Here is a 16,779-nt window from a genome sequence, read left to right as displayed (position 1 = left end):
ACTTGACAACCAAGTGTGTGAGCACACTGAGAGCCTTTTTGCCTCTCAGAGTATGACTTGGATATTTTTACAACACTAAGTACTGACATATTTTACTTACTGTAAAGAGAAAACAAAAAAAAAAGCACATATATCATGACAAAGTTTTATGAGTCTGACAGACGTCTTCTGTATATTAACTTGACTCAATAACTATGTGAAGATAATTTTTAAGCTTCTAAATATATAAAAAAGTTAATACAAATACAGGTCACTGAAAAATTAGCATGAAATACCTTGTGAAAGCTAAAATCATTCATGGCAAAGTAATGCTCCATTTAATTACAAAGATTAATTCAGCCTTTATATATGTGCCTGGTCTTTTCATTTTTCATTGAGAACAGATGATTCAAAAGCCATCTGGTAAAACTGCTGCATAAATATCTCTGCATCTATCTAGGGTTTACATAGAAAAACTAGGAAAATAGAGTGATGGATCTTGGCAAAACACAGGAAAGTTCCATCACAGGGCTAAAGCCCAATCCTACAGATGTCAGTAGGAAGTCACTACTGACTTGAGTGAGAGATGGGTTGAGCTCACCCTAATGATGCACAGTATTTCCTTTGTGGGAAAATGAATTACCAGGGATTTTCACATTGTCATCTACAATGGAAAGTGAAGTGGCAACTCAAACATGAACACTTGGCTTGAAATGACAATTTTTAACAGTACTTGATCTGCAGTGAACTGTCTAATCTGTACTCAAGATTACAGATTATCATTATTTATCTTTAAAACTTGGCTTAAGTGTCCTCTTTTTGTTGCATGTCACAATAATAGAAATTGTGTAGACTTTTCAAGAGCTGGTGCTTCATTTAATAATAATTCACATACTACCACTTCAGACTGCACCATAACCAACCCATCTGTATTACAATAATTGTTTTGAATGCTCTAAAATAATTGCTGAAGACAGAAAATGCAGCTATTATTCCATCTTTGTAATAGCTTGAGGCCAAGGTTAAAGAAAAAGTAAAATAAATAATCAAGTGACTTATGTGAATAATGACACCCATGTACACATAAAATTGCTTTCAGTAAAATACACATTATGGTTTCACAAGTAGCTGAGTCCATTTAACAACTTTGTACTGCCAAAAAAAAAAAAAAAAAAAAAAAAAATCCTAGTCCTTGTTCTTGTTCCCTGTTCCTCTCAGCTCTGTCCATAGTTCTTGTGATGCTGCCTGCACCCACAGCCTCCAAGGGCTGCCTCAGCTCCTCCACACATCTTTCTGTGGGACCACTTAACACATCAATAACACAGCAGAAATTGAACCAAACTTTTCCCCAGCTAATTTTCTGCCAGATCACTGAGCTGAATCACTCACTCTCTACATGGAGAAACCCAACAAGTTCTGGAACTTTTACGAAACAAGTGTTGGTGACACATGATGTGACAAAGTGGAGAAGGGTTAAGTGGTACAGGAGTTAACTCCTGCTCTGAATAATCTTTTCAAAACAAACCTCATTCAGAGAAAACTTAATGACAAGACAATTCTATTTAGTACACTTAAAATACCACACCTTATAATCCTAGGAAACAGAGAGGAAAAGGGACACAGCAACTCCTGAGACAAGTGTTCATTGAGGTTGTATATTCAGTCTTAATATCTACCATTCAGCAGGACAATATTATTATTACCATAAAGTGTAAACCATCTAAAAGTTTAGCAGCACTTCCATGGACAAAAGAGTCAGAAAAAGCAAAGTACATCAGTGCCACTTCTTCCTATCCTAAATCTCTTCTGGCTCTCTGGAATACAAAGACTCAGTAATTGGTTCAAGCAGAAAAGTGACAAAAGTTTCACTGGAATTAACTTTTCATCTTAAACTAATCCCACATGACATTATTGGTTTTTTTAGCAATAGAACTGGACTAGGTCAGAGAAAGTGTGGAATTAGCATCTTTATTTCAATCTTACTTGTATAAACATACTAATTCACTGTGATATTTTCATAAGCACAACTCCTCAGTTCAATGCAGCACTACAATTAATAGACCTAGTCATATTTTCTCCTTCCACCAGAAACTCGTTCTGCTGCCAGCTTTGCTTTAATTTTGCTAAGAAAGAAAATTTCTTTGTCCATTTTATTTTAGTTCAATTTTCCACTTGCAACATCTGTATGACAATTAGCATGATTCCATTATGTCATACACTGAATATTATATGTGACAGACATATATCCTGCCTTTTACCAACAGAATGTCAGATCTGCAATACCTCTCTTTGTGGCACACAGAAAGGATTTGCATCTTTGAAGACATAAGTGCACTCATACTGCAGACCAGCACAACCAAGTTGCTGGCACAGGATGTGCTTAGCTGCTAACTATTCCTGTCCAAAGCATTGGGTGAGTTTTAAGGGTCTTTGGATTCTCAGTGGAGTTGGAATGATGCCCAATGACCAGCAGGAAGGATGATGCCCAGACATGTGAAATGACCCAGCTCTGGCACCCCACCAGCAGTGGCAGCTCCACGTGGAGGTTTCTGCTCTGGATTTCCCCTGCACACCTGTGGATCACCTGGGCATGGCTGCACCAGGCTGTGGGGAGTGGGGAGCTCCTCCTGCTGCACCTCAAACAAGCCAGAAACTGAGGGGTTGTGGTCTGAAGACACAGACTATATTAGTGTCATGCTGATAGAGATACAGATACATGCCCCATGGTAAGTGCTGATAAGCCACCTTTGATAGGGCTCATGCCAAGCTTGGACTCTTACTTAGCACTCTAAAATAACATACTCCTCCTGACTTTATTTTCAGGCAACACTCCACATTTTCCAATGCAGTTATCTCTGAAAATCAAACAACCAAACACGCTCCCCCAACTCAAAATTCTCTTTGTATTTTGAAATTACCTTAGATCTCTTTACTGTCAAATTTTTGCACCAGGATACTGATGATTTGCAACAGCAAAAAAAAAAAAATAACATAACATAACATAACATAACATAACATAACATAACATAACATAACATAACATAACATAACATAACATAAGCCACCTTTGGTTGTTCTTTGTCACATTGGTGAGTAGCAGAAATTATTGTATTCAGTTTTCTATGAAAACTCCTTCCTGGACCCATTTCACTGCTCACCCTCAGAACACTTCATGCGTTGACCCATACTCCCATGTTCATGTGCTAGAAACCACCTTGATCCAAAAATCTTTTGTGCTCTTTTGTTTTAGCTCTGGACAAGCAGCAGGCTTAAGAAAACCCACTGTGCTAATAAAATAAAAGTCCCCAGGGACCCAAAAGACCTCTGTGTTCTGAGATCCCTGGCACGGGACACTGAGAGAGGGGCAGCCTCAGAGATCAGGAAAGGGTGAGGAACTCTCTCCCCATCATAACAGTGTGGGAAATGATTCAGCACAGCATTTCTTTTCCAGTTTTATGCAAAACTCTGAATAATCTGTTCCAGAAAGGGACAACTTCTGACCTTAGTCTCTGCTTGAATCAGTTTACATTCATTTAACATTTTCAAGGTTAAGCAAAGGTTGCCGAGCACTTTTTTTTTAAACTAAAGAATATCGTGAAAAATTCCCTTTTCATTTCTCATTTCACAAGTGAGCTTCAGCCACAGTCTTGATGCAACTGAAACCAGACATGGCAGAGACTCCTTTTAACACAACTCAAACTGAAATAGTGACTGAGAACTTAAACACCAGTCATGGCTTGCATGTTCTGTCTCTGAAGAGGAATTCCTTTTGCTTGAACAGGGACCCTGACCAGCACAGTACCACTAAGTGAGTCACTATCAGCTGTCCATGCCTTGCCATGTATGGGGGCAAAGCAGATGTGTACATAATCAAAAATATAGGCTGCAGAATATAGAAAAATATATTCAGAAAATGCTCTACTCTCTACTTAAGATCAAATTTCTCTCTATTCCAAACCTTTATATTTTTATTTTAAATAAATTATATCTAGGTATTTTCACACTGATGAAGCTCATCCCATATGCAGAAAACAGAGCACAAGGCACTTCACAGCTGCACAAAGGAGGGCAGCTAGGGAAGCCTTTATTCTTAGTCACAGCATCCTGCCTCTAAAAGGCACTAAAAGAGCAAATTCTTGAGTCTGAGGAGCTCCTTGTGGTGAAGCTTCTTCACAAGCAAACTCCAGCAATACCTGAAGCCATTTACAATCTCACAGCTGTGCTGCAGCCCCCAGTGTCTGGTACAACACCTGAGCAGTTGAGTGCTGCTGGTTCCCACTCCTGGCTGGGGACAGTGCCAAGGCTAGGGGTCCATGGTGGGGTCCCTGCCCTGCTGAGCTCCTCACCCACTCTCAGGGGGCATTTACAGCACATGGAGACCACCACAGCCAGGAAATGCACCTTCATTGCCAAGAGTGAGGGAATTGGCCCTGCAGACTCCTCCACACAGAGAATGGCTCTTCTGCACCTGCACATCTGCTGCTGCTGAGCTGGGGGACTACATTGTCTTTGCAACCTTCACAGGAGACAGGGCTACTTGTTAAAACAACAAGAGAGTGAAAGTTAAAGCTGAAATGGTCCAAGACTTTCAAGGGCAGTGGAGGATCTCTTGCTCTTTGGAAGAATTACTCTGTCATTTAGCATAACAATCTTCTTGTGGTGCATTTCTGCCATAAAACCTTCAGGTTCACCCCGGTCCCTGAGCATCTGCAGGTGTCTGTCCATCTGTCTCCCTCCTATTTCAAGCATGAGATTTTTCACAAGTGTTTTGATGTCATGCACCCATTCTGGCCTTATGTAGTCATGGCTGAGTCTGAAAAATGACAGCTGTGAGATCAGGGTTAAATACAATTTCCTCTCCCTTCACCTGTTTTCCACTATCTGTTTGCACGGTGCTCAGGTTATTAATGGAACTGACATCCCTGCACAACTGAGTGAGCAGTAGCAGCAGCCAGATAACAAGGGAGAAGCTGACAGCAGCAATCTAACCCCAGAGATAAGAGATAAGCAAACATGCCATGGCTATTAGTTTCAACTCTGGCCAATGGAGAAGAATATCTCCTGTGGTTACTGATCAGGAAAGCCCAGTCTTCCTGTGAAGGTTAAATTCAATTCAGGATGTGATAGATTATTCTTAGAGATCAAAAATTAAAGTTTGTGATGAGAAATAAATATTTTATGTAAAACAAATAAGAAAGAAAAGGAGATGTTAATCTGATAGAAAGTGAAGACCTATTTTTATTCAGAGAAAAGCATGGAATACTTCTACTCTAGAAGGAAACTATCATTCTCTATTTTTCCCAGGTGAAAAAATGTTACTCTAAAAATTGGCATTTTCCAAACAGCTATCTCAGGAATGGTACAGGAGTGGCAGCCTCAAAATTCTGACCAAATTCCAAACTAGGTAAGTAGTGCAAACTTTTCAAATCCCTTAAGTCATTTCTGAGCAGCACCTACTTTCCTTACAGCTTCCTATTGAGTTGTCCCCTTATTTTTATATGTCCATGCACATGGTAGAAGGATTGGGATTCAGCCTCTGAAAGGGATGAGTGGGAGGGAATTTCATCTATGCCTATAAGTATCTGAAGGGGAGGTGCCAAGGGGATGGAGCCTTTTGGAGGCTCTTTTCTGTGCTGCTGAGCAATAGGACCAGAGGCAGAAATTGATGCACAGAAAGTTCCACCTGAACATGAGGAAGAATCTCTTCCCTGTGCAGTGACTGAGCACTGGCACAGATTGCCCAGAGAAGGTGTGGAGTCTCCCTCACTGGAGATGTTCAAGAACCATCTGGACACAATCCTGTGCCTTGGGCTCTGGGATGGCCCTGCTTGAGCAGGGAGGATGGACCAGGTGACCCCACTGTGGTCCCTTCCCATCTGACCCATTCTGGGATTCTGTGAAAGATGAGTTAAACCAGGAAAATAAACCCCTAGTGACACATTTAATACACAAAGGAATTGCAGAGATGTTTGAAAAGAGTAAAAATGTGACACATTTCAACTCTATGAGAAGATTTGCACATTGCTTCCTGCAATGCAACTATTACACTACAACCAGGCTCTCAAATTTTTTGCATCCAGAGACTACCCTAATTTCAGAATGCTCACTTCCACAAAGGAGAAGCATGGTTAAGGTTTAATTGGCATTCAACAAAGTACACTTTCCAATTTAGAAATAGCAAGGTTGTTTCAAGAATATCTGAATCAAACTTTCCAGTAAAACCAGTAAATTAGAAACTCAGCAGTCACCTCTATAGGCTTTTGAATAGGAATGAAGTGTCTAACTGTAATTAGAGCTTTTGGAAGTTTCTCCCACTTTTCTTAGGTCTTCTGAAGTATGTCTAGCAGTTTCTATGAGTGCTCTGAAGCAGTCTTACACTTTGTGAAGTTCTCTGTCATCCTTGAAGCAAAGATATAAAGTCATCCTAAAGGAAAATGTAAAAGGTGTCTAGCAAGCCTTAGTTTTGAAACTCCATCTCTCTCTTACCTAGTATTGTTCTATCAGTTTTGTGCTGGCTTCCAGTCTAGACATAGCCATTGAAGTCAGAGGTACTGAGTCCCAGGGCTGGTTCCACTGTCATATTTTTGCATTAGTTTTCATAGGATGGGTCCAGAGGCCCCACAAGATTCAAAAGGCATTTTTCATTTTTGCAGAGCACCCAGTAACCACTTTCAAGACTGGATGATTTGTCATCTTTGTGCAAAAATAGCTTGGCATTAAGTAAGATTAATTTCAGCTCCTGAAGCTGTGGTGCCCAGCCTTTTTGTCTGGGCTTGCCCCAGATTGCAATGAAATGTTATTTTTCAGAACTGCATCTAGTGCATACCTTGGACAGGCTATGTGAAGGAAAGCAGGAGGCTCCATTCTCCCAGTATGTATTGCTGTGCCAAGACTTTACAGAAGCAAGATTGAGCACAAAAAGAGACCAGGCAATGATGATTCTCTGGTTTCTGCACTACCATAACATAGGAGAAGGTGACATTCTTCAAGACAAGCAAAAAGACATTTGTTTTACCCACAGAGCACTGTGAGGTACTGGGACTCCCTGTTTTGGGAAGTTGTGGATGATGAAAATTGTTGTGGGTTCAAAAAGTCATTAGACAAACTCACAGAAGGAAAATATGAACAAACATCAAGACACCAGTTCTGGCTCAGGAAGCAAGTGAGCTGCAGTTTGTCAGAGGCCAGGGCAGGACAGTGGGAATGTGTCCCTCTGTGCTGGCCCTGTCCTGATGTTCATCTCTCAACATCTGCCACTGCTTGGCCACTGTCCGAGGAAGACACTGGACTCTGAGCAGTACAGCTGTCATGGCCACAGTGAAATCACCCAAATGTGAAGAGAGAGGGACCATGGAGAGCTGAGGAAGGGGGCTGCAGCTCAGAAAACTGACTGCAGGGCTGGGCAGGGCCAGCACATTCCAGCTGGGAAAGGAATGGCTTCAGTGGGATAACCCACGGACACCCACCTCCTTTAAAGCACCTCTACTTTGTAAAATCAGGGCTTGTAAGGATGGCCCTTGACTTCCTAAGGGCTATTGGCCCAAATTACACCGTGCTGTCTGGGGTGGATTGCTGTAGCTCTCTGAAGAAGCAGAACAAGCCCTGTAGGCTAAACAAAGGTACCTAACGCTGCCTGAGAGAGCCACCTATAGCTGGGCATGGTCCTGATATTCTCCTGTGCTCCTCTCAGCTCAGTCTTCAGACTCAGAGAGGCGGAGAAAACAAACGTTGCATGTACAACTTCCTTAGAAATAAAGCAAAGCTGCAGGCAAGTTCAGGAGCCAAATGATTGCACAGTGACCTTGGGATTTGTGCTCCATGACTTAAGGAGGTTAATAATGTTACAGAAAAATCTTACTAGAGGAAAAACAAGCTCTTTTTTTGGCTTATAATCCATGCTTTAAAAATAGTACTGCAAAGCAAGAAAATATAACTTCCAAATAGGAAGTTATTCCTGTGCCATAGCCTAACAGGATATTTTACAAGAGAATTGCAAAATTTAAGAAGAACATCCTTTTTCAAGCCTCCAGTTAAACTCAAGAACAAAGGGCATTTTAAGAAGGAAAAATAGTGATTAATAAAATAATGGTTTCTGCCCAGGAGTGGGAATAATTTAACATGTCAGTAATGATCTTCCATTGAATTATCCTTTGAAGAGCAGAAGCAATAAATTACCATTTTAAAGAAGTGAGCCCTCATCACACAAGTTACGACAATGGAGTTTCGGTTGGGTTCCCCCTTTCCCCTGTGGCCCACCATGCCAAAACACAGCTGTCAAAACCATTTAGCCACCACAGCTGGCTGCATTCTGCACCTTCACTGGCAGGGAAACAAAAACTCCCTGCAGCCCTGCATCCCTGCTCTGAGGCTGTGGCTGGCCACAGAACTCACAGAATATCTGAGCAGTGCTGCCAGACACACCCTTGGAGCTGCACCCAATTGAGCAATTTCTCTATTCTGCAAATTAGAGCAAAATGTAATCACCCTTACAAAAGGGAGATAAAAGGGCAAGAACAGAAATCTGTTTGGGGTGTTTGTTTGTTTGTTTATCAGAGCATTTCACTGAAAATTCGGGGGTTAACAGACATACTTGAACAAATTGGAGATAATAGGCAAATAGGGTACAATAAAGAAGGGCTTGAATAGAGCAGAGCAGTGAGGACAGGAGAGGAAAAACAGCATCACAGCACAGAGCCGAGCGCTTCCCCCGGACCCAGAGCTGCTTTGGAAGCAGCGTGAGCTCCATCCAGAGAGCCAGGTGAGAACTGCACTGAAGGCACCGACTCCTGACCCTGACAGAAACCTCTGCTGTAAGATTGCCTTTTAGACGGTCTGGTTTAAATTCACCTTTAGATCACAGAAAGAAAGGAACAGAGGGAGGAGAGAGGTAAATTATTAGATGTTATCTCACTATATTGTTCTGTTACAAAAGGAATGCCAAACCTTAACTCCAAACTATACAAGGGCTAAAGAGATTATTCTCAGATATCAAGGCTGCAAGACAATTGTTCCCTGTGTCACATGGAGTAGTAGATTTGATCCTTTTAACATCAAATTAGTAGTGTCCCCTCTGAGTAACAAAACAACAGGACAGACACAAAGAGTCACAGACTGAGTGATTAGACAGAGCTGACAAGCTGCCTAAAGCAAAATTCAAGAATAGTTTCTACCAGAGGGTCTTTTCTAAGTCCTTCAGAGGTCGATGGTTCCTTTGATTGCAGAGCATCAGGCTGACAGCAAGGTATACAAATTTGGCCTCAGCAAAGCACCAAAGAAAACAGGAAAGCAGAAAACACACAAAACAGTGAGTATCTGAATCACAGAGAGGATTTACAATTAATTCTCTTCAAAACCTGGCATGTCCTTTACATTACAATCTAAAGACACAATCATCACAAGACCCTCTATGCTCATTGTCCAGACACCCAGATCCCACACTGACCCTCTTCTTCTTTCAGGAAATGAGTAAAAAAAAAATGTTAATGACCCAAATATGCCTGGAATTAAAGAAAAACTAAAGGCAAATTAAGCAGATCACATGGAGCAGACACAGTAAACAAAACCACCATTAGGTTTCTGCAGTTCATTTCCTTCAGAGCATTTGAACATTTCAAGAAATTCAATGAGATTAAAAATACAGAGGATTAGCAAAGTATCTGAATCAGTCATTTCCATGTAGGGCACAGTTCTGCCATGGAACTCAGGGCAGAACCTCCAATCTGCACTACTACAAGGGACAGTGTGACAGTTCCTGATGAAAACAAAGAAGACCAAAACATCCTTTACCTAACTAATAGCTTCTTTTCTTAATTGTTAGAATAGGATTAGAATGTTTTGGTTGAAAGGAAGAACATCTTGTCCAATGGCTAGACCAGCTCAGGGTGACCAAAATTTAAAGCACCTTATTAAGGGCATTGTCCAAATGCCTCTTAAACACAGCCTTGGGCCATCAACCACCTCTCCAGGAACTCTGGCCCAGTGTTTGACCACCCACTTGGTAGAGATAAGCTTCCTAATGTCCAGTCCAACCTCTCCTGATGAAGCAGCTTTGAACTGCTCCCCCACATGCTGTTGCTAGACCCCAGAGAGATGAGATCAGCAGCTCCCTCTCCACTCCCCCACTTCAGGAAGATGGAGAAATGGCCCTTCAGCCTCCTTTTCTCCAAACCACACAGCCCCCAAGTCCCTAGCTGCTGCCCTGCACCCTCTCTCTCCCAATTTATACTTGGAGCCTGGTATTTCTCCAGCTGGGGTGCAGAGCCCAGCATGTGGATGACATTTATTGACAAAGAAATGCAACTTTTACAGATCTCTACAATAAAGTAATACTGGGGTTTTTTTCACTAACCAATCTTCCTCATAAAATTCATGCTGTCTGTGCTGCTTTATTAAAGCCTAAGTATTGAAAAAGTAGCAGCAGAAAGTGCTAGGCTCATGAGATTTAATTAGAACTGTGTAACAGATTTTGAAGGTTCTGTTGTACTATAAAACTTAGATTTCCCCTGTGAATTGTCTGACCCTACATGTAATGAATCTATTTATTGAATTAAAACATGGCCATCCAAGAGTTCCAGGACAAACAGAAGATCTATCATTAACAATAAATAATATTTAACAAATATGCACACATTCCATGTCTGGAAATCTACCAAATGTCTCTCTAGGCTCTTTCCTTCCAGCCAAGCAGCTATTTCTGTGAATCTGAACTTAAACTTGTAGATGTAAGTCATAATTTTTGCTGCAGTATCTAAGGCATTACATAACACTAGTGTCTTACAAGTTTGACCTGGTTCCTATGTCAGCAAACTAAGAAATGGTTTTTCAGTTCAGTGAGGATGATTTTAAACCATTTGCTATTCATCTGACAGCACTACAGCTTGTAGTATTATTTTAATTGTACTTATGGAATTTAGTTTGTCATGCATTGCTCAGCCCAGACTCACCCCACTAACTTCAGAACCTTCAATGCCATGTCTAAATTGGGAGCAAAGTGCTGTGTGCTTCCAAAATGTGTCAACAGAGGCAAAGAGCCATCTCTACTTACCAAAGATCTAGCCTAGCTTCTGATGAAAACCCTCCTTGAAATGGGAACAGGAGAGGTTTTTTAGGAGTTCATTGGGTTTTGGCAATATTTGTACTGTTTCCCTGCTGAAAGGCAGGAAACAAATTTTGAACAAAATCAGTAAGCTGGTTGCTATATAGAAGTATCTTTATTAAGGAAATAATTAGAAAATCTTCCTGTTCTTATTTTGCATCAATTTTAACAAATATCTAAATTACAGATCATTATATTTCTAATGGTATTTCTAGTAAAAAAAAAATACAAAACAAAACATAACAGCCAGTAAGAAGTAATAACTGCAGCCCATTTACCACTAGGTTAGCAGGAAATAAATGTCATTTTACTATTGTTTTCTTGCTATAGAGCTTATTGGTGCATTTATGCAGCTCTATTTCATTTGCACATATATGAAGAGCACTGCTGTATAAAATGTAGATGGACTGCACATGGAATTTAAATCTTTCCAATGATAAAATGGCTCAACAGCCTTTTTATTAGAATTACTGAAAAACTTTGAAGGCCATGTTTGCTTTTAAATCAAAACACTGCTATTTTTATTGAAGCACAGAGAGCAGGAGCAGTTCAGCTGCACTTGCCTGTCAGTTTATTCAAAGAGGGCTCTTACTAGTTCACTGATATTCCATTCCCTCAATAAATACGGACACAGACCTACACAACGCCCTCCACTTCTCTTTTTATATGCTCCCTCCAATTGCTGCTCTGAGGGCTGAGTTCTGCATCTGGACAATCTTCCTTTCCACTCATCACATGCTGTAAATGTGGGAAGAGAGTGAAAAGGAGGTTTTGAGTACATCCTCCTGCCTTCACCTTTGCCTCCTGCATTTTATTGTGACTTTATCTGAAAGCAGTCAGGACCAGTAATGCCATCCTTGATTATAACACTGCCCAACTGGCATTATTCTGTCAGGAAATGGATGTTCAGCTGGGATTGTCACCACCCTCTCAAAAGACACCTCTCAATTTAGGCTTCCCACCACAATACTGGAAAAACTATGAAACCTGAAATATTCTCACATCCCCTTCTAGGCTGGATCCTCCATCTTCACAGCAAATCCCCTCAGCTGTCACAGGTGTTTTTAGACACTGTTTTCTGTCTGTAGATTGGTGTGTTCCTGGGATCCCAGTCAAGGTGAAAACTTTGTCAGGAAAAGCCAGATCAGAAATAGGCTTAGTCTGGCTAGAACCAGATAGGGAAAGGTGGGTGCAAGGGAAGAAGAGCAAAGATAAAAAATAATTTCTGTAGAGAAGCAGGAGCTCAGATGGCTCAGTGTCCAGAAAAATAAATGTATCCTTCCCAAACAAAATGATCACTAAGTAACTGCAAGTACAGCCCATGACATACTGTTAACACTCAAATCAAATATTTATCTTTACAGGATTTTACTTACTCAACATTTATATTTATTACCTTCTCATGGGCTTTTCTTTTTGTTTCAGTGTCCATCCAGTCGTTTTCCTTTTCTAGCATGTCAATAAAAGCCCAGCGAATTCCTTCAGTCAATTCTTCCATCTGCAAAATATTTAGTAAAACCCTCCTCAGTAAAATATATCACGGCAGAATTATTTTAAGGAAAGGTTTGGTGTATGTAGGAGGAATAGACTTGGTTAGACCACAAATGGGAACAGATCAGATGGTCTCTGCTGTCCTTTCTTGAAGGCTAATTTCTGCTTTCTCCAGTATTAAGACACTTTTTCTGAAGGTAAGTTTTTTACCATCTTATTTCCCTTCTGGTATCACACACCCTGTTCACTGCTGATCATTCCATGTCATCTTTGTGAGAATACCCATCTTGAAATCATAAAAAGCACTGAGAGATTTGCAGACCTTTGGGGACATTTCTCTCCCTTAGGTTCTAGATCACTGGCCATGCAGAAGGAGCCAGCTGAAAGGCATTTGCACAAATAAAGCCTTTCCTGCAGAGAGAATGTCTGTGGCCTGGCTTGGTTAATGTGAGACTGAGACACACCTTATTAACACTGGCAAAGAACTAAATTTGGGCTGACAGCATCATGATCCAAATACAAAGCAGTATCCAAACATTTAGCCTGTATTTAGCTGCATTTGTGAAGCATTGCTACCCTTTGGTTACCGCAGGGAGGGAGGCCCTGGCTCACACCACTGAGCAGCCTGAGCTGCTTCTGTGGTCCTGGACCACCAGTGACAGCTTGGATCTCTGCAAAACTGGGAAAGCCCACACCCACTTCATCTTGGCTGCTTCTCCAGACACCTCTGCAAAGCCAAGACCACATCCCAAGCATGTGAAAAATAATAATAATAATAATAGGACTGCTCAGGGAGTATGCACACTAAGAAAACCCTGAAAGGACAGAAAATAAGAAATATAATGGCTAAGATATGCATTATATGAGTTTGAAGAGCCCTCACTGCTATGGATCTGTCTGGCAGCCCAGAAAAGTGTATGCAACCAGCTGCCTCTATTCCCACCAGCAGATGAGCCCCAGGACAGATAACCATGGGAAATGCTGAGAGAGTGAGGCAATGAGAGGGACCCAGCCATTGTCCTTCAGCACAAACCAGAGCTGAGACAGCACTGGACATGACAGACACCCATCAGATGAAGACTTATTGGAACTTTGTGTTATCAGTTATGTTACATTTAAAAATAATGAAAATGTCAAGCAGCAGAGATTTGTATAGTCTTATTCTATAAATCTAGTAGATCCGAAATGTCATTAAAAGCAGGGACTAAACCATCAAAAGTAACATTACTTTTAGTTAAATTGTCATGAATATATCAGATGAATATTTTAATCTGGAACTGTCCTTTATTTGTGGTGCAGTCAGAAAAAATGTAGCAAAGTTCCTTGGATTATTCATTTTTTCCTACCCTATTCAAAAAACATTTTCTTAATTTTAGAGGCAATATGGGTCAACCAGAGCAGGTCTAGCATTAAATATGACTAAAGAGTGAACATTCACAGTAAACTGCATCCCAGGAAATAGGGTAACTTAAAGATATTGATGACAGAGCACTGACTCAATTAACTTCTTTTACTAATGAGGTGAACTCCCTGCATTTGGAGGTTACAAGTTCAAACTCAAGCTCTGCAGCTGGGCCCTGGTGTATACTTAGGCTTTCTGCAGCAGCTGTAGCTGCAGGGGGCAGGGGCAGAAACCCATTCCTGCTATCAAAGTTATTACTGAAACTGCTCAGGCGTATCTGTAAAAAACACTGCAGGCACTCTGAGTTAGCAGCAGTGCTATATTTAGGCACAAATAATGTCTTTCTTGATAAAAGAAGAGAAGTATCTAAGGTATGAAACATCAATCATAAAACATGGAGGAGGGAAGAATCCATATTATCCTTAACTCAGGATTTCCTTATCATAGACAGATACATGCCCTAAGCCAAAAAAAAGAAAAAAAAAAAAAAAAACCTGTACAAATAAGAGTGCTTTACTCATATGCTTTCTTACTGCTTAAGAAAGAAAAGTAGAACTGAAAACCAGTGACATGAAAATGATAACACCACAAATCATTGACTTGAAAAGCACTCTTCTAAATGAAATGCAATGAATTTCATATGTGTCATTTTATCTCCATGGGCTGTTCATTTTAACACTGAATGTTGTGACCTACAGTATGAATTTTATATGCATTTGTCACTATGGGTGCTACTGTGAATTCAGACTTGATAATTTTCCAAAGCTTCAGTCTAGAAGACATGTGCACACTAAGAAACATTCTAATTAACTTCCATTTCAAGAGAAACCAGTTTCTGCTCTGCTTCTTATAATTTTTCCTCACACATGCAAATATGAAAAAGTGTCCATCCCCTCCATCAAGGGTACATTTTTTATACTCCTACTCTTCCCACTTATCTGTGCAGGATAACACACTGCATATGCCTGGCATATTTTTGCCACAAAATGGCCAAATAGCACATTACAAACTGGATCAAGAAAAAGGGGATTGAAAAGCTGGATCTCAAGAGAGGAAACTCCAGATAAAGGCAAATATAAAAAGAAATGCAGAACCTGGGAGGGAAACAGGCAAAGATTTGGGCAAGCCAAGTAAGTGTGTGCTTTCTAAAATGAAATTTTCCCTGAGAAATCAGTCCAGGTAGATGAAGTCAAACAGGGAAACTCAGGCTACTGAGGCAGAGCAGTGCAGGGCTTCCACAGGGTGCCATCCCTCATTTCCTAAGAGGTTGTGCCTCTCCTGCATGGAGAGCTAAGTTCAACGATCTAATGAGTCAATTAAAAATGGATTACTGCTGGAAAATCAATGGCTACAAAAGCAGATATTGGAAAACCTTATAAGAAAAACATGAAATGAAAATAAGTCATAAATTATCGTGAAGGGTAATTAATTATTTGAATATGTTATTGAGAGAAGTGATAACATAGCTATTCTTGAAATTTTAGAACCAGGGTGAACATTTCTCTAGTTTCAAAGGTATGGAATAATATTGCCTTCCACTGTTCAGCAGAAAATATTTGAATCACAAATATAAACCCTCTCTGTGTGGCTCTCAGCTTCCCTTAATTTGGGCCAGACATCAGTCACGTTTCTTGCTCAGATTACAGGTGTGGCAGTCACAGCTTAGAGTAGCCCTAAAGCAGAGAAATCTCAACCAGTTTTTTGATTAGTCAGTAAAAACTTTACTGTAATAAATTACATTAGCTATACAAAACTATTTCTCATCAATACCCCTCACTCTGCTCCTGCACAGCCTGACTGTCACTATTTACATAAATTAACAGCATTAAGCCTATTTTTGAACTGGCTGCTTATTCATCTGAAGGACTGCAGGTGGAAAGAAGGGGAAGTGCCCAGGTGTGCAGAAAGGCAACACTTCTTCAAATTAATTAAATTTTCTCCTCATATTTTGGGGTTTTTAAATTCAACTAAAACATTTTAAAGAGTCTTATCTCTTTTAAACTTCGTTCCAACATCAGAGGCAATTTGTGAGGAAGAAACCACTAACTGAAAATTTCCAGAAAGAGACTGCCAAGGACTCACCATCTCCTTCTTGTCCTCTTGAAAATGAGCTTTCACAAACATCTTACCCACAACGTAGGGGAGGGCATTTTCTACCAGGTCCACACATTTATCCCACTGGGGCAGCAAGGTTGTAGTGCCATGGATCACCTGTGGACAGGAGCATATCAGGCCATAACACCATAGTGTTTAAGAAGAACCCACATGCAGCATAGGCCAAAGCATATTTGTCCAAAAGCCACCAAAAGGAAACAGTAATGATACTCTACAGTTATTTCTATTTTCATCCAGTGCTATGACAAATATTTTGAACACCACAAATACCTGTAAGATTTTAAACTTCAGAACAGTACAATGGGAGAAGTGACTTAGAGAGGAGTAATCCTGGTATTCTGTCTGTTAAGGAGAGAAACAATTTTCTCTAGAAAAACTCTGCTGTGAACTATGTCCTGAAAATGCCTCTCCTCTGACAGGGTGAGAAGCCTGTCAGATTTTCATGATTATCCTCATGAAAATCAGGTTAGTCCTTATAAAACACCTCCTGCAGAGCCCTCCATTGCCACTTACTAATGACATCTAACACAGATGGGAACATGTCCACACCTTTTTGTCAAAAAGTCAACTACTTTTATGACAGTTTGTGTAAAAAAGTTACTTTCTGTTCCTTTCCCAAATGGAGCATTTTCAGGAGAAAAGAGGTTTGAATCATCAAGAGCACTGAATATGTTTGTCTTCTCCCTAAAAATAAAAA

General features: G+C 40.4%; 1 protein-coding gene across 1 annotated transcript in view; it reads right to left on the bottom strand.

The window, feature by feature from the left end:
* PHEX (phosphate regulating endopeptidase X-linked) overlaps positions 1 to 16,779 on the bottom strand; it is a gene marked incomplete at its 5' end in the record, with an annotated part of 92,880 nt that overhangs the window by 36,352 nt on the left and 39,749 nt on the right. The window contains 2 exons of the mRNA XM_079298160.1: positions 12,471 to 12,572; positions 16,050 to 16,178. Of these exons, the coding sequence (XP_079154286.1) occupies positions 12,471 to 12,572; positions 16,050 to 16,178 (231 nt within the window). The remainder of the gene's footprint in view (positions 1 to 12,470; positions 12,573 to 16,049; positions 16,179 to 16,779) is intronic.

This window comes from Erithacus rubecula (genome assembly GCF_903797595.1).
Source record: "Erithacus rubecula genome assembly, chromosome: 1".
NCBI lineage: Eukaryota > Metazoa > Chordata > Aves > Passeriformes > Muscicapidae > Erithacus > Erithacus rubecula.
Note: the sequence above shows the minus strand (reverse complement) of the source record. Positions and strands in the feature narration are given on the sequence as shown.